This window comes from Daldinia loculata, assembly GCF_022478755.1.
Source record: "Daldinia loculata strain CBS 113971 unplaced genomic scaffold F4817scaffold_1, whole genome shotgun sequence".
NCBI lineage: Eukaryota > Fungi > Ascomycota > Sordariomycetes > Xylariales > Hypoxylaceae > Daldinia > Daldinia loculata.
In genome coordinates this window covers 538,042-560,971 of record NW_026054855.1, presented here as the reverse complement: position 1 = coordinate 560,971, position 22,930 = coordinate 538,042, and the positions used below count along the sequence as shown (strand labels likewise).

General features: G+C 47.9%; 7 protein-coding genes across 7 annotated transcripts; 2 read left to right on the top strand and 5 right to left on the bottom strand.

Moving 5' to 3' along the window:
* Window positions 1-561: 561 nt before the first annotated feature.
* On the bottom strand, window positions 562-3,229 carry F4817DRAFT_322278 (FAD/NAD(P)-binding domain-containing protein). The gene is made up of 6 exons (XM_049301384.1): window positions 2,962-3,229; window positions 2,802-2,871; window positions 2,664-2,744; window positions 2,246-2,596; window positions 1,762-2,187; window positions 562-1,706 (listed from the first exon to the last, which is right to left on the bottom strand). The coding sequence occupies exons 1-6, from the start codon at window positions 2,973-2,975 to the stop codon at window positions 1,101-1,103; spliced, it is 1,548 nt and encodes a 515-aa protein (XP_049163890.1). The 5' UTR covers window positions 2,976-3,229; the 3' UTR covers window positions 562-1,100.
* Window positions 3,230-7,525: 4,296 nt separating this feature from the next.
* On the top strand, window positions 7,526-9,909 carry F4817DRAFT_322275 (TPT-domain-containing protein). The gene is made up of 5 exons (XM_049301383.1): window positions 7,526-8,181; window positions 8,255-8,322; window positions 8,384-8,607; window positions 8,671-9,078; window positions 9,132-9,909. Exons 1-5 carry the CDS (start codon window positions 8,045-8,047, stop codon window positions 9,495-9,497), a joined length of 1,203 nt encoding a protein of 400 aa, XP_049163889.1. The 5' UTR covers window positions 7,526-8,044; the 3' UTR covers window positions 9,498-9,909.
* A 65-nt stretch (window positions 9,910-9,974) lies between these two features.
* Window positions 9,975-11,551, bottom strand: F4817DRAFT_322273 (ribosomal L27e protein family-domain-containing protein). Its single transcript, XM_049301382.1, has 3 exons — window positions 11,233-11,551; window positions 10,659-10,995; window positions 9,975-10,521 (listed from the first exon to the last, which is right to left on the bottom strand). Exons 1-3 carry the CDS (start codon window positions 11,293-11,295, stop codon window positions 10,514-10,516), a joined length of 408 nt encoding a protein of 135 aa, XP_049163888.1. The 5' UTR covers window positions 11,296-11,551; the 3' UTR covers window positions 9,975-10,513.
* A 324-nt stretch (window positions 11,552-11,875) lies between these two features.
* F4817DRAFT_4738 (uncharacterized protein) lies at window positions 11,876-13,234 on the bottom strand. Its single transcript, XM_049307519.1, has one exon. The coding sequence runs from the start codon at window positions 13,124-13,126 to the stop codon at window positions 12,335-12,337; it is 792 nt and encodes a 263-aa protein (XP_049163887.1). The 5' UTR covers window positions 13,127-13,234; the 3' UTR covers window positions 11,876-12,334.
* A 496-nt stretch (window positions 13,235-13,730) lies between these two features.
* F4817DRAFT_4910 (4-hydroxyphenylpyruvate dioxygenase) lies at window positions 13,731-15,633 on the top strand. The gene is made up of 2 exons (XM_049307549.1): window positions 13,731-13,858; window positions 14,013-15,633. Exon 2 carries the CDS (start codon window positions 14,056-14,058, stop codon window positions 15,292-15,294), a length of 1,239 nt encoding a protein of 412 aa, XP_049163886.1. The 5' UTR covers window positions 13,731-13,858; window positions 14,013-14,055; the 3' UTR covers window positions 15,295-15,633.
* On the bottom strand, window positions 15,501-17,933 carry F4817DRAFT_322270 (TFIIH basal transcription factor complex, subunit SSL1). Its single transcript, XM_049301381.1, has 2 exons — window positions 16,881-17,933; window positions 15,501-16,813 (listed from the first exon to the last, which is right to left on the bottom strand). Exons 1-2 carry the CDS (start codon window positions 17,468-17,470, stop codon window positions 15,973-15,975), a joined length of 1,431 nt encoding a protein of 476 aa, XP_049163885.1. The 5' UTR covers window positions 17,471-17,933; the 3' UTR covers window positions 15,501-15,972.
* A 571-nt stretch (window positions 17,934-18,504) lies between these two features.
* Window positions 18,505-19,708, bottom strand: F4817DRAFT_311026 (chitin synthase III catalytic subunit; the record flags this gene model as incomplete). The annotated part of the gene is made up of 6 exons (XM_049299937.1): window positions 18,505-19,053; window positions 19,114-19,207; window positions 19,260-19,347; window positions 19,398-19,491; window positions 19,562-19,597; window positions 19,679-19,708. The coding sequence occupies 6 exons, from the start codon at window positions 19,706-19,708 to the stop codon at window positions 18,505-18,507; spliced, it is 891 nt and encodes a 296-aa protein (XP_049163884.1).
* Window positions 19,709-22,930: the final 3,222 nt, after the last annotated feature.

Sequence of the window (22,930 nt, the reverse complement as noted above, 5' to 3'; positions counted from 1 at the left end):
AATCCAAGTTCCTATTATGAATTGGCCACGGTGTTGTACAAGAAAAACTCGTTTAATAAAAAGCAGTCAGTAGATGCAAGAGGAAAGACTATTACATAGACTACAAGTAGTTGGATGACTAACACATATACCAGATACCTACCTACATACCTACCTGCCTATATTCTGCCCAGTGCAGGTTTGCCCTTTCCTGTGCCCGCCCATATCCCGTACTGCCCTAACAAGAGTTACATAGGTACTATGTAACTAACCCCTCTTTTACCACTACAAAATTTCGGACTTAACGTAGTTTTTCAGTTACTGGAAAACCTTTAGTCTACCTGCGTTTCACTAAACCAACCACCTGGGGCTTGCTGGGTATATACCTCTTATGAGAGTTTATTGGAGAGAGGAACGAACGCCTTGCTGCGGGTGTGACGAAGTTGTGCAGCAGAGGAGGAAGGGCGAAAGCCTTGGCAGCGAATCCAAATTATCCATGTATTCTACCAGCGCAAGGGGTTTATACAAGTGGCAGAGTGGCCATACTTAGTGTCATACTTTCATACTTAGTCCAGCAGTCCAGTGAACCTAATCCGGTCCATTTACGACTCTCTTTTCGACAACTTTTTCAAATGAAACGTATAGTAGTAATACTATAGTATTATACAATAATCACACGATCGGTAATTTCATGTTTTACAGCATCTTATGATTCAATCCTCAGGTAATAGCATAAATTAACCGGTTAGAAACCCATTCAATAAACCCCAAGAACTACTTCCTATCATATTAACTTCCTGATTAATGTCTGAACCGATTGGTCGATTCTCACGTAACCATTAATATTTCTGCATCGACGAATAGTTGTAAGCTCATAAATCTATTTCTATTCATTAAATCCTTTGGGCAACCTAGCAACATCGGCTTTTGGCGCCGTCTCGTTATTGCAAGATCAAGTCAGAATCGTTACAGTATTCCACCACCGTCGCACTCGTCAAACATGAATAACTACACGCTATGTAGCTCTCAACGAAAAACTTTTTAGTTCTTCTAATATCTATTACCATAAAGTCAATAGAATGCGTGTGCCTCCGGATCATTCCTCGCATCTAAACAAACCCCTACTTCGAACGCGAGGGTAGAGAAGTACCGTTCTTCTTAGCGGCCAGAGGGCCTTGGTCAAGACGGCGCTCAGTGTTTTGACGGCTGTTGACGAAGTCAGGGTAGTTAAGCGTAAGCTCAACGGCACCGTTGACGATGTGGTCTGCGGCCTCAACACCCAACATAAATGAGTGGTCCTGGTTGCCAACCTCGTATCGCCAGCTGCCGAAGCGACCACGGGAGTAGATGTCCAGGTCCTGAAGCTTGGGTAGAAGTTGCTTCAGGACACCCTCACGCTCGAGCGTAGGTGTGGGATAACCGTGGTCGAACTTGCGGTGGTAGGTGGAGACAATCTCGTCTTCAGGCTTGATCATGTCGGTGTTGATCAGTCCCTGGATGCAGTCCTTGAGCAGGTTTGCCTCGTCGACAGGCTTCAAGGACGATTGCGAGACCTCAAGCATGATAGACCAGTAGGGTCCCTCCTTGGGCTCTGTGCTTGTAGGCTTGCTGCCGTTGGCAATTTGGATGGTGGGGAGCTTGACATTAGCCTCAGGCTGGTTGTAAGGCGAGTAGTTGGAGAAGATGGTGGCGCGGTAGAAGGGGCAGTTGTCCTCAGGGAAGTATAGCTACAATAGTCAGTTATGGTTCAATTCATGTCGCTAGTAAGATAGAATGGCTTACCCAGCACTTGTCGCCAATACGCTCGGGTCGCGCACCTCGGAGACCAACGCCGATGACGTGAGTGGAAGAGTAGAATAGGCCCTTGCTCAGGGTAACCAGCTCCTGGTTGCCCATGGACTCGACTAGTTGATCGACGTTCATGGTGGAGACAAGCTTATCGTAGCCGATAGTAGTACCATCCTTGAGGGTAACGACCTTCTTGTCGGCGTCGACCTTGGTGACCTCACCCTTCTTACCGAAGCGCTTCTTCTCGTCAGGGAGAGTGTTCGCAACAGCAATCCAGATACCACCAGTGCCATCACGGGCGGGGAAGCGGAATGTGGCGTTGGGGCCCCAGTTTCCGGCAACCTTGTTAAGAACGACGTTCTTCACCACGTTCTTGACGTCAGGGGCAGCAACACGCTCACCCAGCCATTGGCATTGCATCTAAATTACGAGTTAGAAACGGATACAGAGGACTAGCTTGTCCGAGAGCATAGCTTACCTTGGTGGTGGGAACGGCCCAGACCTTGTAGTTGTAGGGCCTCATGAACATGTTGGCAATACCAGAACCGGTCATGCGCATGATCCACTCGTCGAAGTCCTTGGGCTTCGTGTTTGAGACGCGAACCTCGAGGGCAGCATCGATCAAGCCGTCGAGAGCTTCGACCTGATCCTCCTTAGCCAGCATGGAGATGTTGTTCTGGAAGGGGTAAGGAACCCAGAGGCCCTTGTAGCGGACATAGGAGATACGCTGGTGAGTGTACCAGTCATCTTCCTTAGGGAGAGCCTCGTCGATGCAGTCGTCGAAGTACTTGTAGTGAGAGAAAATGACGTGGCCGCCAACATCGTAGAGCTATAGAGCAGAATCCAAGGTTAGTTGCTTACTAGGCACGACGAGCTTGAGGATAGTATAAACTTACGAAGCCCTCAGGAGTGACGTCCGTAGAGGCAAGACCACCAGCCTTCTCGTTGGAGTCAATGATCAGCCATGAAGGACCGTTCTGTTACAAAATGTTAGCTTAACATGCACATTAGTTTGAAAGGCGGTGAAGACGTACCAGCTGGTGGAGGCGCTTCGCAGCACCTAGACCCGTAGGGCCAGCACCGATAACGAGAACGTCGACGTTACTACGAGAGCAAAGGTTAGTCAATTAGGCTTCACTAAAAGATAATACTTCCGAGGGTTCTTTCTCCTAGACATGGAACTAAGAAACTTACATGTCTGCACACATCTTGTTGTTGTCTGGGTATAGTTTCCAGATCAGGGCGGGGAAGTTGACCAGGTTAAGAGAGGTCTTTGAAGACAGAACTGTCTTTACAAGGCGAAAAGAACGGATGAGAGACTATCCAAGCCAATGAATGCTGCAGGATAAAGTCCGTCTAACTCTATGTTATAACGCGAATGGATCGTGTGGCAGGCAAGGAGGATTCTCAAAGGGAAAAGAAACCGAGTCGTAAGAGAGCAGCGTGGTGTTTTCTATGTATAATATTTTGGAGGGGTACTAGATAAACTAAAATTGTGGATGATACTTAGTGTCACCCTAAGCTGGGTGCAGGCTTGTGCGCCGCCCCACGCATGAAGCCACCCCTGTCTCTCCGTCATGCAACTTGGCAACATTCATCCGCCCAATTGGATGGGGTCTAATACCTAATTAGGTAAAGATGGTACCTGCACCTGCATGTTACTCTGGATACATGCCTCAAGTACCTTGCAAAAAGTACCCGACTCGTCTTTATCAGGTATCATTATTGCTACCTAATAGAGGCATATCGAATAAAACCTAGGCCTTCCAAAGCAGAAGAGACCATATGGAATTTTACCTCATGTTGTATGCATGGAGTACAACATGGAGTATTCGAGCAATCGAGACTTTGTATAAAACGGTGTGGCTAAATCAAAGATCCATTGAAGATAAAGTTACCTATTCGAGATCAATATTTTCTCCCCCTCGCTACATCTCAAGACAGATTGTTCCAAGTACATAGGTAGCTGCAGGGACCAGAGGTTACGGGTTTCCCGTCGAACTCTGCTCGAGTAGCCAGAGTAGCCTCGCTATCATGATTCGCTTGAGTAGCACGAATTTTAGTAGTGTATGTGTAAATACCGCCTAGTTACCGCTAGTTTGCCTCCTACTTGGGCAACCATTGACAAGTCAACAAGTCAGGGGTAAGTTCAGGAGACTCTTCCCTACCTACATAATAAATTCCTCAAATAGGGGGGGATATGTTATGACGATCACTAGTCGCTGATCTATTAACTTACCGTGCTAATCCATAACGGACATCACACACATACATACATACCTGCATGTGAAGAGAAGGCAGGATGGCTGGATAGGAGCGAATTCGGGATGTGTGGCTGCAAATCGAGAGAATTACCAACAAGTGAGGGTTGGTCGAACACCGGGAAACCCCTGTTCGTAATCTTATAGTAAGATGAAGCTCATACCCGTCCCTTGTACGCGTCAACTATCGAGCCTCCAAAGTTATCGCGCACGACATTTTAGGCTGGACACCTGAAATAGAATAAATAGATACATAGCATGTGTGTGCTGTAGATTTTCTATAGCGTCTTGGTGATACCACGTGTGCATGCAAGGCAAGATTGGTAATGGAAGCTAAGCATCTTTTACCGGTCAACGGTCAACAACACATCGTTGTCATCAACCCCGACGTTTCTTCCCCGGTGTTTTCTCCCCGGTGTTTTCTCCCCGGTGCATTATACCAAACTCCACAGTTGAGCTATAGTGTATCGAGACAATTCTTTCGTGGTATGTGTGTATGTAGCATGGGCTCTTAGCGAGTCAGGCGGTGGGAACACCTATTATGTATAAGGAAGTACAAAAAAAAATCTACTAGAGGCCAGCCAGCTCTAGAACCCCCGGCATCTAAGTTGGTGTTGAGAGTATCTATGAAATAAAAGAACAAATATCGGAGAACTGTTCTTCTTTGTATGCGCGGCTTCCCACCAGTGTCACCACCCCTACCCTACGGTCTCTATCGGTCTACACCAAGTAATCTGTCCGGTAATCTGTGTATGTACATACATCTCCCACTGGCTTATCCACTCCTGTCACTTTGCGATTAATGTGTTGCATTCGTCACTCAAATTGGGACTTGAAGATCGTTTAATTTCGATAAGGTCGTGTTCCGCCCATACCCAGGTCAATGGCTATTTCTAACGTTCATGTACCTATACATCAGCCTTTGTCGATCTTCTTTTCCGCTCATAGCACTAGGTACTAAGTTTGGCTGGTAAAAGCGCATCCCTCTCAACTTGGACTTCTAGTTGGAGCCTCAGGGCCGGTTAGCTCCGCGAGATCGACGGTCAAGATTTGCAAACTCGCCTAAGCCGCCGTCTCAAGTTTATATGTTGGCCCACTAGACCGCCTGGCGGCTCAAAAAGAAATATCTCCAAGTGGAAATACCCAGGTTTCACTTCCGCTGAAACCAAGTTCAGAATAGCTTCTTCTTGAGTGTATGTATACCTATGGCTATCAACTAAAGGACTAGCTCTCCGCCGGCTCCTATACATAAGAGATGATGATAGTCCGAACAGGGTGGGGAGGCTAGAGAATGTCGGACAGTTGAATATGCAGATATCTACTGTATTGATCTGATCTTTTACGCTATGCTGGCTTAATGGCTTAGCATTATTAGGGTAGTTACTATAAATATTCGTTACAAAATTATGGCGAACGTTTCTTACATAGACATACGGGTACATGTATTATCTGTTTAACTATCCGATCTCGCATTTCGGATACGGAATCAGCTTGTAGCAGCGGTTATATAGTAGCTAAACAGTACCTAATGTTTTCTAGAGCTCGCGGAATCAAATCAGAAACAGCTGTACTTCGTACATGTAGGGCTTAAGCTCGTTACAGAACAAAGCAAGCCAGGGGTAGCCCTCTTACATCATACCATCATCTTGCATGATCCTGCTGTACTAAGCGAGGCATTAACTAGAAAATGGCATATATTTTACGAACTCTATGTGCTCCATGTTAATAATAATTATATTGACAACTACAGGCATAATACACCGGAGATAGGCCCTTTTTATACTTTTTATAATCAAGGCTAGACAAGCCTCTATTGCACGTGGCTAACAACGTTCGACGGTTAGCATACCTCTATGAGCACAGGTCTGAGGCCTGAGTCCTAAAAGCAAGCCTAATATGTCAACGGCCAGAGCTGACATGCAGTAGACGACGCCATAAAAACGCCTATTTAGCTAAGTAAAATCTGTACCTCGATAAAGAATCCACGAGGATAGGGGGTCATAGGTTATATGTATGTACCTAACCAATACAAGTTATTTATCTGTAACATGAACAACCACTTGCCTGGGACGCGGGATGCCGCTTAGCTATGCCACTCAGCAGGCGGCAAGACATTGACTAGGACACAATTATCAACGACTCAGGTATTTTTTATAAAAAAAAAAAAAAAAAAAAAAAAAAAAAAAAAAAAAAAAAAAAAAACGGGCAGGTACGCGGCCGGCGTGATTCGCGGCGGTGGAACGTTGAACATTTTGAATTATGTCGAATCGAGAGCCTCAGGCCGTGATACGTGGCCTCGAAGTTTATATACCTGCCTTGCATCTCGTATTTTGGACCGAAGAGGACTTGATGACGTTCGATACGAACAAAAACCTTACGTTCCGCGCGACGAGCGGCCAATCGACTAAATGGTGTGAAGGACCCCGCGTAGCCTCATTATCTTTTCACGATAGCCTCTGATAGCCCTAGTCCAGACTGACCCATCCAAATAACATGGTTGGAAATCGGAACTTTTTTTTTGCCTTTTCGCGGTAACTACGTCACAGCGGAGTAGCAACGGTACAGTCTGTAATTTTATCGATAGCCCTGATTTAGTCTGTGGACAAGCTTCAGATACATTGAATCTTGATATGACGAGCAGTAGATGAAACATGCTTTTGGTGGATATTTTCCGACTCGTTCGTGGTTTCTATGTATGTATGGTTTCTTTCCATGGCAAAATATCCCGCTTCCCCATCAGCCCAGCCAGCCCATCCACCGACTGAATGTAGACTCGTAGTGCGGTATGGTATACGAGGTTGAGTTGAGCTGAGATAAGTACGGATTACAAAACAGGAATAAGGAACATGTAGGAAGCCTAAAGCGTACCATACTCCCTAGACTCGACTTAATAAATAACGAGTCACGAACTCGCAGAACGTGAAGAATGCTATTTGTTATGTATTGGACTTAAAATGATCTGGTATGTCTATCGCAAAGGTTGCAAGACTTTCTTCTTCTTTAGAGTGTTATCTTGAAACAAGAACTCTTTAATGTGAACCCACAACAGCAACTAGCTTACAGCATTGTAATCTTCTAAAATTGTATTGGACAACCACAAAGTCTTCCAAGTCCTTTCCTTGTTCTGTGGCTGCCGTGGGGAGGGATATCCAAAAATGGGATCCAATGCAAGCGAATGATAAAATGAGAGCCTCCTAAAACGACATCAGCGGCTGTAGATTGCAGGTTTTAGATATCTCCTCATCGTGCGCTTATCCCTTTCGGGCAGCACTACGCAATTATTAGCCCCTGACTCCCCTGAGCGCAGGGATTTCCAGGGAATGAGCTTTAGTGGGGGTGGATTAGATTGTGGTTTGTACCTGTACAAGTACCCTATGGGCCTATCTTTACCGGTACCACAGCAGCTGCCACAGTAAAGGCACACAGCCCGAAAAGATGCCTGTAAGTGTTGCTTGTAGTGAACGGAACGCACTGATGATGCGACCGTGTTTGAAAGCGCTGATTCAATTGGGGCGGGTCTGGGGCTAAAATTGTGCGGGATAAGCTCTTGGGATCACAAATTGCCCCTACAAGGTAGGTACCGCATTACTAGGTACCGCTTGAAGGGTGCCTGGGTAGGCCTGTCAACCGTAGAAGCACCTCTCTCATTCTGAAAATTTATTAGCCGTACCATCTCTTTTTTTTCAATCCTCTCTCTTTTTGTCCATCCTCCTTTTTTGTCACCACTGCTTCCCCCTCCAGTTGTTGACGAATCTCTCCTCCGCACCACAAACAACTTCTTGTTTCGAAGTTCACGGAAGAGAGAACAAAAGTTGACAATTCGGCAACAACTGCAGAAACTCGTAAACAGTTGCGCCACTCCCCCAAGATTCACCTAAATCTTTAATTGGTCTCAGCAGGCTTGGCCTTGTCGCTCATTCATCATCCGTGTCCTCTTCAATTCATTCTACCCCTTTCTTAGTCACATCGCACTAGCAAATCTTCAACCTTCACTTCAGACGTGAATAATCAATACAATGGCGGACGAAAAGATTCGTACCTCTGGTGAGGTTCCCCGACCGGAGCCAAAGGGCCCCATCTTGCCCACCACGAACCCCGAGGCCGACAAACCTCAGCCTCCCAAGCCGGCCATCCACCCGGCCTTCTACGTTGCGTATGTCGAGTCTCCCCCGAGTCAATATAATTGTAGTTCAAGATAAGGACGCGTAGCTAACAAGTTGCTACAGAGTATGGATCAGTCTTTCGTCGTCTGTCATTCTGTTCAACAAATGGATTCTCGACACGCTCGAATTCCGTAAGAGCCCCCCGAACGTTGTTGACCTAACTGCCATAAATGGAGTCTAACAGTGTTCTAGGTTACCCCGTTATCTTGACCACCTATCACTTAACGTTCGCGACCATTGCGACGCAGCTGATGGCGCGCTACACCACCCTCCTTGACGGTCGCAAGTCTGTCAAGATGACTGGACGCGTCTACCTCCGTGCTATCGTTCCTATCGGTGTCTTCTTCAGCTTGAGTTTGATCTGCGGTAACTTGACCTACCTCTACCTCAGTGTCGCTTTCATCCAGATGATCAAGGTATGAATAATCGAGCAGGTGTGATTATGGAAGTATAAGGTTGCTGACGAAGGATTACGATAGGCCACCACCCCCGTTGCAGTCTTACTTTCCAGTTGGGCTATGGGTCTTGCACCCCCCAACCTCAAGCAGCTCCTCAACGTGTCTGCCATCGTTGTTGGTGTCATGATTGCCTCATTCGGTGAGATCCGATTCGTCTGGATTGGTTTCTTCTACCAGTTGGGAGGTCTTATGTTCGAAGCTATCCGTCTCAACCTTGTCCAGGCTCTGCTCAGCTCTGCCGAGTACAAGATGGACCCTCTCGTTTCCCTGTACTACTTTGCACCCATCTGCGCTGCCATGAACGGTGCTGTAGCCCTCATTTGGGAGGTTCCCAAGGTCTCCATTGCTGAAGTTTACCACGTCGGTCTCTTCACCTTCTTTTTGAACGGACTTTGTGCCTTCCTCCTTAACGTCTCAGTTGTCTTCCTGGTAAGTTTCAATGTCTCATCGAAAATTAGTGTGGGTATTAATAAGTTGTATAGATTGGCAAGACCTCTGCTGTCATCATGACTCTTTGTGGTGTCCTCAAGGATGTCATGCTTGTTCTAGCCTCCATGCTTATCTGGGGTACCCCTGTCTCTGGCCTCCAGGCTTTCGGTTACACCATTGCGCTCGGTGGTATGGTCTACTACAAGCTTGGTATTGAGGCTATTAAGGGATATGCTGGTGAAGCTGGCCGACACTGGGCCGAGTTTGGTGCCACGCGTCCTGCTCTGCGCAAGGTAGTCGTCATCGCGGCAGCACTACTGTTTGTGTTCGTCCTCTTCGGTGGCTTGGCCCCCAACTACGCCTACGACCCTTCGCAGTACCTTTCCGGTGCTGCTGAGAAGTTCGGCGTCTCCTCATGAGCGAATATGTGTCAACGAAACCTCTCCTTTCACCGTATGCCTTTGTAATCTTCTAGGTGGATGGGAGTTATAACTCGGGTTCTAATGAGAACAGGGTCTGATGGTGGGACGCTACGTGACGACCTAGTACGCGTTTCTCCTGATTTTTCGGGTACATAATTGCACATTTTCCGCTTCATCTTCGTAGGGGATGGTAGTAGTTGGAGAGATTTTCCTTTACGCCGTGGACACTGATGAAAGGGTAGTCAACACGGTATTTTATTGCACGGCTATAGATAGCAGACATGGCGTCAATTGCAAGGGTCGGGTTGCATCTGCTCGCATTACGACAGACAGGGCTAGTCTTCATGTAACTTAGAGAGCCTAGGAGGTATTAGACCTGAATGAAAACGAGATCAAATTTGCACGTTAATTTATAATTTTATTGCTTTTACGTGGTCAATGTGCTATTGTCTCGAGTATAAAGTTGAGCACGGTCTTGAGCATAGGGAATATACATTTAGGCTATCTAAGTCCGGCTAGCAAGAGGGGTTGTATATAAAGTACAATCAAGAAGCTCCCTTGCAATATAGAAATCCTAGGTGAGAAAAGGGCTTTGGAGATTCTACTGGGATACGGCTACAATCATCCTGTGTTGCCATATGAAACAATTTGATCCGTTGGTGACGGAGTCTTATATACTCGCACCTCCAGTAACCATCCAACCTACGTGCAACCCGGATACTAATCCCAGAGACCCGGGGTGTAGTACAGGCGGGTGTGCGGGCGGGCTCGGTCAGTCTCAAGTTGATGAGTTGCAAATCAATCACTAAGAACCCGCGAGCGAAAGTAGCACCAGTCAGTCACTCATGTACGGCCGAGACGTGGAGGTTTCATTCATCAGATGTGTTCATTTTTCATGTTTCTGAATTCAGAGCAAGACCCTTTGAGGCTTCCTAATGCCATTGATGATGCGATTTACATCCCAGACCGAACCCCCTTTAAGACCGAACGACGGAAGTATGCAGACGAAAGGATTAGAATTCTGCGAGAAGGGAGTTAGCAACTATTTTCTCCTTTATTTTATTTTTATTTTTTTATATCTTTGAGAATGTGAAGGGAATATCGAGGTTAAGGTGGGCATGGATAGGTAAGTTGTATGGAGGGAAGAGGGACACGTACTCAGGGGCGTGAAGAACCATCTGTTCTTGCCGCTCGTGTAGCGCTCCTCGAGGACCTTCTTGACGTTCTTCTTGGCGTCCTCGCGCTGGCTGACCTCCTTGAAGGTCTCGCCGGAAACGACGCCCTTGAGGCCCTCGAGCTCGAGGGTGTATCGTGTGGGCATCAGGTGGTTGTAGTTGATGGCCTTGATGAAAGGCTTGATCTTGGATCGCTTGTCCTGTCGCGTCTTGGACATGCGTCGGGTGATCTTGGAGGGGTAGCGCTCGATGCCTGCGACTAGGGCGTGGCCGTAGGGGTGTGCCTTGTTGCCGCTGTCGACGGGCTGGATGATGACGACCTGGAGAGTTGGTTCCGTTAGAATAATGTTCCCAATTCCCTTCTGACTATATAAATATATCGTTGTGGTGTAAAATCATGAAGGACCGTATATGTGCTTATGCTTGTGCTTATACAATGATTCCGACGCGGCTTCTCGGAGATCGTAGTTGTGCCAAATCCAATCCACCATATATCCAACAAGTCTTTTGTTTAATTCTTCGAATAACAATTTTTTTTTCTTTCGTCTGGTACATACCTTCTTTCCGGCGTATCGGCCACGGGTGATGATGGCTACTCGGCCAACCTTTAGGAACTTCATCTTGTCGGCTCCGCTGTCGTCGTTTGTCGAAAGGCGAAAGGGAAGTCGAGGTTGTTGTCGGTGGGTTGGCGAATTGGTCGATTGAGAATGAATTCGATAGTAAAGGTTGTTTGCGATGGGCTAAGAAAATCGAAAATGTGCCTGAGAAAATTAAGCGAAGAAAGGGTTCATTTAGTTGATTGGCTTGATTGTGTGGGGTGGGGCTTTTCGGGCTGCTTCACGTGGTCTAAGCTTTTAAGCACTTTGATAGGAAAAGTTAAAGTGGGGGATGGTTCGAAAAGCTCAAGAGGTTTGTTTTATATCGAGAGCTCTACTCATACACTAGCCACAACTATAAAGGACGATTAACTGGTCAACAATACACCCCTACCGTAAGATTCGTTTAAATGGCTCCCCCAACATATATCATCTCCCGGGTAGCGGATCCTATCTTTGCTATCGCGATAGGGCTCGGAGCGGCAGCTACAAGAATCAACCGTGAAGGCAAGGAGAAGGGCAAAACGACACAGCAGACGGTCGAAGCCGGGAAGAGGTAGATATCTCACATATTACATAGTAAAATGAGCATTCCTTTCTAATTTAGGTTTCATTTAGACGAGTCAGTAGTCTGTTCAGTAAACCAGCGCAATGATACCCATATCGAACAGTGAACCATCATACCTCCTACGTCTTGTTAGCAGAGGCTTGTGGTTTTGGGATGTTTACACAATTCCATAGTGGGTGTGTTTATCACTAAGTGATATTACATTCTATACACTCTGAGTCTAGTTTCTGGAGCATCGCTATGACTATCGTACCAACCAACTAGAATCGAGTTTAATACAGCTTCCTCTACACCATCCTCAGTCTTCATGTGTGTACTGGCTAAGGAACAAGCAATTCAAGACAAGAAGTTCATACTTGATAATGGTGGACAGGACCGAAGAATTCGTCATTATATTTATCATTAATGGGTTCAATCAGATCAGCTCTTTCAACGACTGACGGCTGTTCTCTAACGGAGTTACTCAACAACTTGGAAATTAACCAAATAACTTGTTTACGAAGCATATGGGGGGCCATATTCCTTCTTCATGGCCTCCCTCACCATCTGACCGCAAAGCTTGGCTGTGGGATTAGTACTCACAGCCAAAGCTTTCGCAATATCGTTTCCATATCTTCCTCCCAAGGCAAAATCTCTCGATGCTGCCTCTTCAAAGTCGTTCTTCGTCCACGCTTCCTCCTTTCTTCCGACAATGTTGATTTTACTGCCGGCCTGAAAGGACTTGGAGGTCATATGATAGATCGCTGCTCGTTGGGTGTGCGCGAGTGACAAAGTTTTCCCGGCTTGTGGTGAGAGAGCCGCGAACATGCTCTTCGGAGTTAGCAGGGAAATGGCCTGGTCTAGATCGGAAAGAGCCAGGTCTGCTGCTTGAGATTTCTCGAGCTCGTCGACGTCGTTTAACAACCCCCTCGAGGTCTGATCACCAGATAACAGCAGTGCATCTCCGTACAGCCTCCTAAAGACCTGTGCTCTATTATTTCGCGCACTAGCGTATTTAGGGTATTCTGTTATAAGTTCCCCGAGTTTAGACAAGCATTGTCGATATTCCTGTATCGGCTCTGCTGCTGATGCTGACCGCAAACCAGCTAGTTGCATCTCAAGCTGCTGCATAGCCAGTACGATATCCCGCTCTCTCCGAGAGACACGGTCATATACAGATGTGTCCGTTATATTCGGATCTTTGGGCAATGTGTCATCTACAAGAACGGCTGTTGTTGGATTCGATTCCGGGTCCCTGATCTTCTCGAGGACGTTGAAGTCTCGACGGCTAAGGGAGCTTGTCGCCATATTGAGTACTTCTGGACCGAACTAAGATATCGTGACGATGAATGGGTGCCCAAGGTGTTTTTGAGCGGATTATGATGTGGGAATGGGAATGGGAACGGCGAAATGGCAGTTATGGTGTGATGATACAGTATATCGAGAAATCTTAACTGGAATGGCCTTGAATAAATGGACTGGGCGACACAGCAGATATGCCTGTAGGACGGCTTGGCTTGATCAATGATAGACCAGCACTCGAGTCTTCGTTTCTCCACTTGGACCCCCAATACAATGCCGAAGATTACTGCTACCTTCCGCGAACCTTCTTCACCTGCAGTACCTAAGGTCAGCAAGATAAGGATTTGTTCCCCTTGTAGCCGTCCCAAGCCATCTCGCCTCATTGGACGTACAGGCAATGGGTTGTGTCGGATAACTGCGCGTGGTCCGGGAGAATGAGCTACGGGGAGCGGCTAGCTTCGGCAGTCTGACGTCTTTGTTTCCGCAGCCGCCGAATTTAGTTTGAGAGGCTCCACGGCCCTATCACGTCGAGCGTATCGGTAAGCCCGCTTTCGCAAATGCCCGTCTGACGACCCTTTCCCAGTAATGGTTGCCCGGGACGCTCCTTGCCGTATAAATTGGAGCCGGCATATGGGAGGCTGTGCGGAATTCGTCCCGACCCAGAGTCCCTGGCCTATCCCCCTTTAACCGTTATATTGTTAGGACCAGAGGGCGGGTAGGGATAGATGGATAGGTTAGGTAAGATGACATTGAAGATCTCTCATATGTGTATTTCTATCTCTTAAGGTTTCCTCTTTCTGGATCTCGTATTTAAGATTATATTACACATATTAGCACTTACATAGCTAGTTTACTCTCTCCCTACCTACCTATACCTATCTATCATCCTAAGTAAACCCTATAGAGCATAAGTCAGTCGACCAAGTCACACAAATATGGCCCCCTCCGCGATCTCAGAATCTCCCCCGAGGTACTCCCCGCACGCAGACGAGTACGCCGTCCAGGCTGGCGTGCCTAACTTCCAGGGCTACGATCACATCACTTGGTGGGTAGGCAACGCGAAGCAGGCCGCGTCGTACTACACCACGCTCTTCGGCTTCGAGACGGTTGCATATCGAGGTCTAGAGACTGGTAGCCGGTACTTCACATCGCACGTCGTGGCCTGCGGGGACGTCCGTTTCGTATTCACGTCGCCGATCCGCTCGTATGCTTATTTACCTAAAGATGAACCTATCACTGAGGATGAGCGCAAGCAGCTCAAGGAGATGCACGACCACCTCGAGAGACACGGTGATGCCGTTCGGGACGTCGCATTTGAAGTTGATAGTGTAGAGGGCGTATATAACCACGCTGTAGAACAAGGCGCCGTCTCCGTCCAGCCCCCCACGCTCTACCGTGACAAGCAGAACGGCGACGTACTAACGGCCGTGATCCGGACCTACGGCGACACAACACACACCCTCATCTCGCGGCGGAACTACACAGGACCTTTCCTACCCGGTTTCCAAGCGCGCTCATCTCCGCCCTCTAGCACAGTCCTCCCGCACGTCGACCTTGCCCGCATCGACCACTGCGTCGGCAACCAGTCATGGGATGACATGGTAGCCGCCTGCGAGTTTTACGAGCGGTGCCTGTCGTTCCACCGGTTCTGGTCCGTCGACGACAGCCAGATATGCACCGAGTTTAGCGCGCTGCGCAGCATCGTCATGAGCAGCGCCAACGACGTCGTCAAGATGCCCATCAACGAGCCCGCGCCCGGCAAGAAGAAGTCCCAGATCGAGGAGTTCGTCGTGTTTAACTCCGGCCCGGGGGTCCAGCATATCGCGTTACTGACCCACGACATCGTGGCCGCGGTCACGGCTATGCGCGCTAGGGGGGTCGAGTTCATTGCCGTCCCGGATACGTACTATCAGACTATGAAGGAGCGCATGCGCACAGAGAAGAGGAAGTGGGAGCTTGAAGAGGACTTCGAGACGCTGCAGAAGCTGAGTATCTTGATCGATTACGACGAGGGCGGGTACCTACTACAGCTGTTCACCAAGCCGCTTATGGACCGGCCGACGGTATTCGTAGAGATCATCCAGCGGCACGATTTCGGCGGGTTTGGCGCCGGGAATTTCAAGAGCCTGTTTGAGGCTATCGAGCGGGAACAGGCTCAGAGGGGGAACTTGTAAGTTGGAAGATACGGGAAGAAGAAGAAGATGATGATGCCTCTACTATGCTTGCCGGACGGCAAGTGAGGACGAGGAGGGCGCATGTATGATATACCTAATACTTAACGAGACCATGGCATGATAACACAGCGAGATTGATTCATTGACTAACTGCATGTCGCATCATCAACGGAAGGAAGGATAGGATAGGATAGGATAGGATAGGATATGATGGCTTGGGGAGGACGATGCTATAACTCTGTACATGTAGCCGCTACAAAGCCGCCTTTATAAATAGAATAGCTAGCTAGCTAGCTAGCTAATCTTCTGTCATTCATTCCATTCGGATGCCATTTATATTCCTCTTCCTCTTCCTCTTCCCCTCTCTATACGAAAGAATAACCGCGTCCTCGAACGAGTCCGGTGCAAAATCCCCTATCTAGTAATGATAAGTATAAGTAGTAGTAGTACTAGTATGCGGCCCCGCCAACGCCCCCTTTTCCATGCAACAATAATAATAGGTAGGTAGTGGTCATATGCCAGAAGGCACGGCATTCCATCGAAAAAAAAGATCCAGCCCCTAAGCAAACAAGCAAGCAAGTAAGTAACAGACTACGCCAACCTTGTAACAGACCCGATCTGATATATGATCTATCTCGCTCGCACTACGCGAATTTCCTTTTGAGCCCATCCAAGGGTTTACGAATCTATCTCCATAGCGCCGTTACTACTGCCGCCGCCGGGATCGCCATTCTGCGCGTCTCGAGTATCGCTCTGGCATCCGGGGCAATTATGCAGGACCTCGTGAGCGAACAAATCGCAATCGATGCAGAAGTGATTCCTGCAGACCTCGCACGCGTACCTACCAGACTCGCTGAGACCCCTCGGCGGCGGTGGTTTTGCGCCACCGCTGCCGCCCGTCTTCTCCTTGCCTTTGACCGTGATTTTGGGTTTGGCAGGCTCGGGAAACGGCGTTAGACACGAGTAGCAGGCCTTGGAGCGCTTGGCTTCGGTCCATGGTACTTCGACCCAGTTGCGTAGTGGGAACAGGTGGTGGTATGATCGGGCTAGATGTGTGGATAAGATGAGTGTGAGTCCGCAGCCGGGACACTCGGCGGGTAGTCTGCAGACGCGGGATCCGCAGCGGGTGCAGCCGTAGCCTTCGCGCGTTGGCCGGTTGTGGCATGCGCAGTAATGGGTACTGCCGCCGACCGCGAGGGTCCTCGAAGGGAAGCCCATCATAAGCAAGCTAGCGTTGCTCTGCTCTTGCGTGCGCGTGACGGGAGGCGTCGTGATTGCTATTAGTAAATCCCTAAAATGCTCCTCGTGTAAAGCTATACTATAGCTGGAGTTGTCTCCTTCATTGGTCTTCGAGCAGAGTTCGTCGCAGATAGCTACTTGTGCGGCGAGGCCTACTATAGACACGCGTATCCTATCGGTGACTAGCGCATTAATCGTCTCATGTATGTCTCCCGGATCGCTAGACATTAAGGCGCCGTAGACTATCACGACCTCTCTCGTTCCATGCGATGGTGTGTGGCTATACCCAAAAATTCGTCAGTCATTCCGCTTCCCTCATCCTTTCCGATTAAGCTGTAGAAACCCACAATAGAGCACCCCTGCACATCTCCAGGGCATTTTGCAGACTTGGGTTTCCCTGAGGGTCCTGCTTGACCCAGCCCTGTAACTTCTCTAGGTGGTCTGTTGGATTCCCGCTCATGTCGCTTATTCTGACTGCGACGCCGTCCCGCATGCCTATAATCGCTAGTTGGGAGATAGGGTTCTGCTCGAAGTATTCTCTCACGAATTGGGAGGCGTAGGCCATGGCCAGTTCGTACCTGCTGGGCAGCAGGTCCTTCTCGAGCATGGCGAAGGACATATCTAAAACTAAAACAAGGTGTCGTATGATACCACGTTGTAAGGGCGTCGTATCCTTAAGCAGTCGCGCCCGCTTCTCTGCTTCGGCACGACCCTCGATCGCCCCCGTGAGCGTACCGTCGGCATCTTCGACGACTGTGTCCCACGACCGTTGGATATCTTCCCAGGCGGCCTTCGCGCCCTTCCGAGTACTCTTCTTGCTCTTGTCGGTCCGATTCCGCGATCGCGTATCGTTTCGGGTACTGGATGTTACCTGGTGATCGCCGAACTCGTCATCGGAGGCGTCATCAGCCTGGAATTCGCCATCGGAGTCGGCCATGGTCTAATTACGCTCTGAATTGGGGTTCGTGCTTGTACCGTTCGGATTTCGAAAGGATCGGTAAGAATTGAATGGATAAAGTATCCTCCGCGTCGGGAGGTGTCGTATTATGCAATTAGAAAAGAAGGGAAGAAAGGAAGGGATACCTAAGCTCTAAATGTAGGTAGATACGCAGCTGGGGGTTTCCTAGAATACCTTAAGAGCATTGTTGAGGGGCGTTCTGAAGAGTAGCATAACCCTGCAAATGATATGATAGTTCTTGATATAGCGTTACCGAGAGGAAGTATTGCGATAGTCCTAGAGGACCTAGAGTGAGTAAATAAAGAAAAGTTGTTAGGTATGGAGAGGTTTAGAAGACGAGGCTGTTACTACTGTTTCTTTGTTGAAATGCTATTGCCGAAAATATACAGCCTTGTATTTAGCTCTTGGAATTTAGGCCAATCAGAAAAGCTCTAGATAATACATAGGTTCATGTCTAACTCTATATCTAACCTAAGGTTAGAGTAGTACAAGTGGGGCATACATGTTCATGCTGCTTCTACTTCTACACATCAATACATACATGTACATGTAGATAATGCCGGCTCACTCACGTCATGCAGCATGAAAAGAAGAAAAACTTTCACTAAAGTGGCTCGTCAAGCTTGAGACTATTCAACTGTACCATACGACCTCATATACATTAGTCGCACATATCCGGGGTATACTATCAACCACGCCTTTAAGCTCTCCGCCAACTAGCGAATGGCACATCTGCCACCCTATGTATGGATATCACATCCCCCCCCCTCCAAGCGTACTTGCGTCGCTTCGTATTGCGCATGCGATCGTGCTTTTTCAGCCCACCCTTGCTTAAGATAACTAGGATTTCTACGTGCATTAAATTTTCAATTGTATTTTTTGTTATTGCTGTTCCCTGCAAAACGACATGGTTGCCGACGGGAAACAGCGAAGGAATGAAAAGAAGAGAACAAGAACGGGTATATTGGTAAACCTGAACGCCGACGCCGCAGGAAAATGAGAGACAAAAAGAATTAAGGGTAGCCTGTGGGCTGGCTAGCAATCGGCCAGTCGTCTTCGGTGATGCTCGACCAGAATACCCAGATCATAATAACCGAGAGTAGAGTGAAGAGCGTTTCAAATAACGCACCGTCGATCTTGCCGCTAGTTCCGTTGCAAATGTACGGGCTGATGACGTAGTTGAAGACCTGGCCTATCGCGAACAGAATGGCAGCGCCTGTGAGGTAGATCATGGGCCGAATCTCACCTAAGATTCTCAGGACGAGAACGGCTTCCAAGACAAAGAAGGCCACGAGGAAAACAAGCGGGGCGAGCTGGTAGAGTACGTAAAGTGCGATGTTTCGATAATGCTCGTCGGCCCTGGTAATAAATTCGTTGGTCCAGTGAAATCCAGTATCGAGCGTGATATAACCGGTACCGACGAAGAGGATGGCGCCAGAGATGAACATGAGTCCCATGGAAACCGGAGTGCCGTCATCGAGGATCTGATATCCTACGATAGCATTAAGTAGTAGAATCCATGTCGTTGCGATGATCATTCCGATGTGTATTCCGGTGAAGGCCTAAGTAATCAAGTCAGCCTCGCTAGCACCGAGAATTAATTTTGTCGAAATATTACGTACGATTCGTACTGTCGCATTAAGAGGAAACTCCCCAACTGTGAATATTTCGCATATCTCGATTATAATAAAACCGATGAGGAACAATTGCATCTCCCTGCAGCTATGTCAGTCAAATGGCCTGCGAAGTGAAAGTACTCGACACGGACCTCCGGCCAACTGCAGCCTTCTTTCTCTCCGAACGCAACAATAGCAGTATTGAAACGACAATGGCGATACCACAAAGTAATATAGACCCTACTCTTTGTCAGCGGGAATTCGTCTCATTTCGTGCCAGCCAGACAAACCTAGATTTCCCAAGTAGCGATCACCAGATAGAGGGATGCCTTGTAGCTCGCAACCACCCCATCCGCCTCGTTGGTCATTACTCTCCGAGAGAACCTAATTCGTGTGTTAGCGACCTCGGGTGTTTGGCGGGATATTGCATAGCCGTGTCACTAGGCGGACGTACATTGCAGACCGGTAAAGTCGAATCGCGGCAAAACGCCTGAATAGCATAGTGATGTTAGCATCGCTCGTGAGCATAATGGGAGAGTATTGTCCATAATCTGGCCTGAGGAAGACATACGTCGAAATTACCAAAATTTGTCGACCCCATTTGCGTTGCGGCGCGAGGGAACCGCGCAAAGATAGATGATTGAACGAGGTAGAGATAGTTCGTCGGAGTACGGGACTTGGGATGAATAGTGCTTTACTTTCTTAGCTTGTCGATATAATGATATCCGAACGTGCACAGGTCTGGGTCCGTGATAAGCTTAGCCGACGCCGTATTCTGAATTGAAATATTATGGGCAGAGATTGCTGTGGATCTTTGTGCCAGATAGGTGAACGCAACCTGACTCGCGGCGTTTGCTCTCAAATTCGATTCGGTCTGGGGCTGGAAATGAGACCAAGGCTGGATCAAGGCTGGGACGGTTATGATGTAGTCCGATTGTTCCCCCACAAACTCCCTTCCTCTCCAATTATGGTATCTCGGACCTAATCGTGATAATACTTGTTTTCCAAGAAAGTGAGTTGATGTGTTTTTTTTTTGTGTGTAATCCTCCACGGGGAGAGGGATTAGATGATTACCTAGATGGAAGAGAGAGGAAATGAGGGCATGCAGCTTGCGAGGTCCGGGGTCAAGTTGCACGTTAGTGTGATTGATCTTGCTAGGCCAACCTTGGGGATCCCCTGGCGCCTTCTACAACGAGAGAGACGAAGCTACCCTGTGTAGGTAATGGCGTAGTAGACTTGGTAAGTAATATATCGTAAGTGAGCAGGCGAGGAAGGTAAGAATCGATTCTGGTTGGTAGAAATTGGGAACAGCGGGTCTCCTTTAAATTGTCCCAAACCTATTCTGGTCATTGGAGGTCTTATTGTTCCTGAGAAAAGAGGCAGGAACAACGCGATTCGGCATACATTATGAGCAGGGATAGGAAATCTGAGTTGTCTGGGTTTTGCAGGGGGGGACGGCCGAATTTCAATTTCACACTTTTGCAACTAGTCCGCGCCAAAACTCACCCTCAGTTCAATCCCATCACAATATGAGGTGCGAGCGCCATAATATCGTTAAGTTCGAAGGCTACTGCCTATGTACCTTAGTTTTGTATAAGTTTGGAGTGAACCCAATAGCCTCCCTGACGTGCCTTACCGTGCCTTACCGTAACATAGCAGACGAGAAAAAAAATGTGTTCGCCAACCGGAGGACCAGATCAGCGCGATGTCTTGCATAAAAAAAAAAAAAAAAAAAAAAAAAAAAAGGCTGTACATCCTTCATGGAATGGCTTAGAAAGTTACGTGTGGGAGCTAGGTAGTCTAAGGGATCCATCAGCCTGTAAGTAATTTGGATTGGATCATCTTCATGCGTGATGAACTGTATTGTAGCCTCTCGCGATAAGAAGGTTTGTTGTCCGCCCACTTACAGACGACATCCTTTATCTCATTTGCTGTGCTGTCCCTAGTCTGTACCTCACGTCCCATCGCCACATCTTCATTAACACGTTCCGCTGTGATTGTTAGAAACGTATTCGTAGCGTTTCTCGAGGATCATTGATACTCGTTCTCTGGTTAACTCGGCCAAGCCTTCGCATAGGATATTGTATGTCGTGAACTTGGTTATGTATGTACGGATCCGTACAGATCCGTACCTACAGGCATGACGAAAGGGCTGCTGAGTACCTAGGTACCTCAATATGGTTGCTTATGATACCTTTATTTTACGCTGCGTCCCTCATTAGGCCAATGTTACCTACCACTACCCGCCGACCCTTGGTTCTTCATGCAATCTTGGATGAATTCGCTCACGGTCCAGTTGCCAGAAACGCACATACATAGACGCCTTACATGTGGATCAAGCGCATCAACCACTGGTACCGTATCGTCAATTCTACTGGCTTGACAGTGATTTGACGATATTGTATATTATATCTGATGAAAGCTGCCCTGAGACATGGCAACCCCCATAAGAATGCATCGTACAATACCTATAAAATTGAGTACAACCCACCTAATGATAGTTGCGAAGCATTGCTCTGTCTTGGATTGCCCTCGCTGGGTTCGTAAGCCACTTAGAGTACCGCAACCACCATGTCTTTAAGGGTCCCATACCGGTCATACTCTATCGCTCGCTATGGAAGTGAAACCCAAGTAGATATCGTGATGGCATTTGAGTTTCAATATCCGCGTCCTTCGGATTCGGGGTGTTATTGAGGCGGCAGCGCGCATGGCGAGATAGTCTGGCAGGGGATCTCAACGTTTCAGCCACATTTCTTCATACTTCCCAGGCCGCGATATCCGACGCGTCGACGTCAGTGGCCGATGGTGGTGCTCAGCCCGTTCTTAATTTAGACTTATGTTTGCCGTCCGACCAGTCAATACTGGAGGATAGACTTTCCCAAGATAATCTCAAGTAGCTTTTCCAAACTTCCAGTTTGGGATGGTGGATGGTATAATTTGGAAGTGTGTGTAAGTGAGCGATGAGCTATATCGGAGCTTCTAGATACTCCGGCGAAGTAAGGTTCCATTGAAAGAGTTATCAAGTCTCGAACAATGCTAGGACTGAGCAACTGCGCTCAGCGGTGTAACGCCGAAGTTATTCGATGAGTGTAGCATAGCTCGAACTTACTATAAATAATAACGTTTGCTAGAATGAGCCCTAAAGGTGGGTTTCTTAAATATCATGGCCTAAGCTTAAATAGACACGTCTGTGCTACGAGATGTCGATGAGATTAAATAAAAGTGGTAAGTCGAGCTTTAGCAATACCCCAGTATATATTCACTTTCCACGTGCGTGCGTGCAATCATGGACTCTTGGGGGAGGGGGATTGAGGGGAACCGAGGGGAAACTAGATGATCAGCCTAACGCTCCCCGGGCCTTACAGTAAGAAGGACCTCGTGATCCAAGCGTTCCCCAACATCTAAGTAGCAATCTGAGACATTGGTAGAACTGGGAAAGGGTTCGTTCTAAAGAGGGATGTTTTCTGGGGTGTTGCATCCTCAAGTGACATTTGTGTTGACCGCCTGGGGGAGCAGTATTTCATGCTATGATGCCATCGTGGGTCTGTTTGCATTCTGTTTGCATTCTGTTGCATACTGGGAGCCGCCATACCCAGACGGCTGAATATGCAACGAGTCAACACCTGACCCGACTGGTGCTCTTTAGTCCTCTGCATATCGTTTACTTCATTCGCTGAATTGAGGAAAGAGGATTTGACATGTGTGTTGTAGAATATCGTATGCGTCTTCCCAAAGGGGGTCTGATTTGCGTAGCTTGGCTTTCCGAATAGAAAGGTGATCCCCGTAAGAACAAGAAAGCCTGATAAACCTAGACTCTAGGCGC

Bases quoted from the DNA above. Each gene is read 5' to 3' on its own strand.
- F4817DRAFT_322278 (XM_049301384.1), bottom strand. The intron at 2,745-2,801 runs GTACGTCTTCAC...ATTTTGTAACAG, and splicing joins CGAAGCGCCTCCACCAGCTG to AACGGTCCTTCATGGCTGAT. The intron at 2,188-2,245 runs GTAAGCTATGCT...CTCGTAATTTAG, and splicing joins GGGCCGTTCCCACCACCAAG to ATGCAATGCCAATGGCTGGG.
- F4817DRAFT_322275 (XM_049301383.1), top strand. From the start codon at position 8,045: ATGGCGGACGAAAAGATTCGTACCTCTGGTGAGGTTCCCCGACCGGAG. The intron at 8,608-8,670 runs GTATGAATAATC...GGATTACGATAG, and splicing joins CTTTCATCCAGATGATCAAG to GCCACCACCCCCGTTGCAGT. The intron at 9,079-9,131 runs GTAAGTTTCAAT...TAAGTTGTATAG, and splicing joins ACGTCTCAGTTGTCTTCCTG to ATTGGCAAGACCTCTGCTGT.
- F4817DRAFT_322273 (XM_049301382.1), bottom strand. From the start codon at position 11,295: ATGAAGTTCCTAAAGGTTGGCCGAGTAGCCATCATCACCCGTGGCCGA. The intron at 10,996-11,232 runs GTATGTACCAGA...CCAACTCTCCAG, and splicing joins GCCGATACGCCGGAAAGAAG to GTCGTCATCATCCAGCCCGT.
- F4817DRAFT_4738 (XM_049307519.1), bottom strand. From the start codon at position 13,126: ATGGCGACAAGCTCCCTTAGCCGTCGAGACTTCAACGTCCTCGAGAAG.
- F4817DRAFT_4910 (XM_049307549.1), top strand. From the start codon at position 14,056: ATGGCCCCCTCCGCGATCTCAGAATCTCCCCCGAGGTACTCCCCGCAC.
- F4817DRAFT_322270 (XM_049301381.1), bottom strand. From the start codon at position 17,470: ATGGCCGACTCCGATGGCGAATTCCAGGCTGATGACGCCTCCGATGAC. The intron at 16,814-16,880 runs GTGGGTTTCTAC...TTTTGGGTATAG, and splicing joins ATGTGCAGGGGTGCTCTATT to CCACACACCATCGCATGGAA.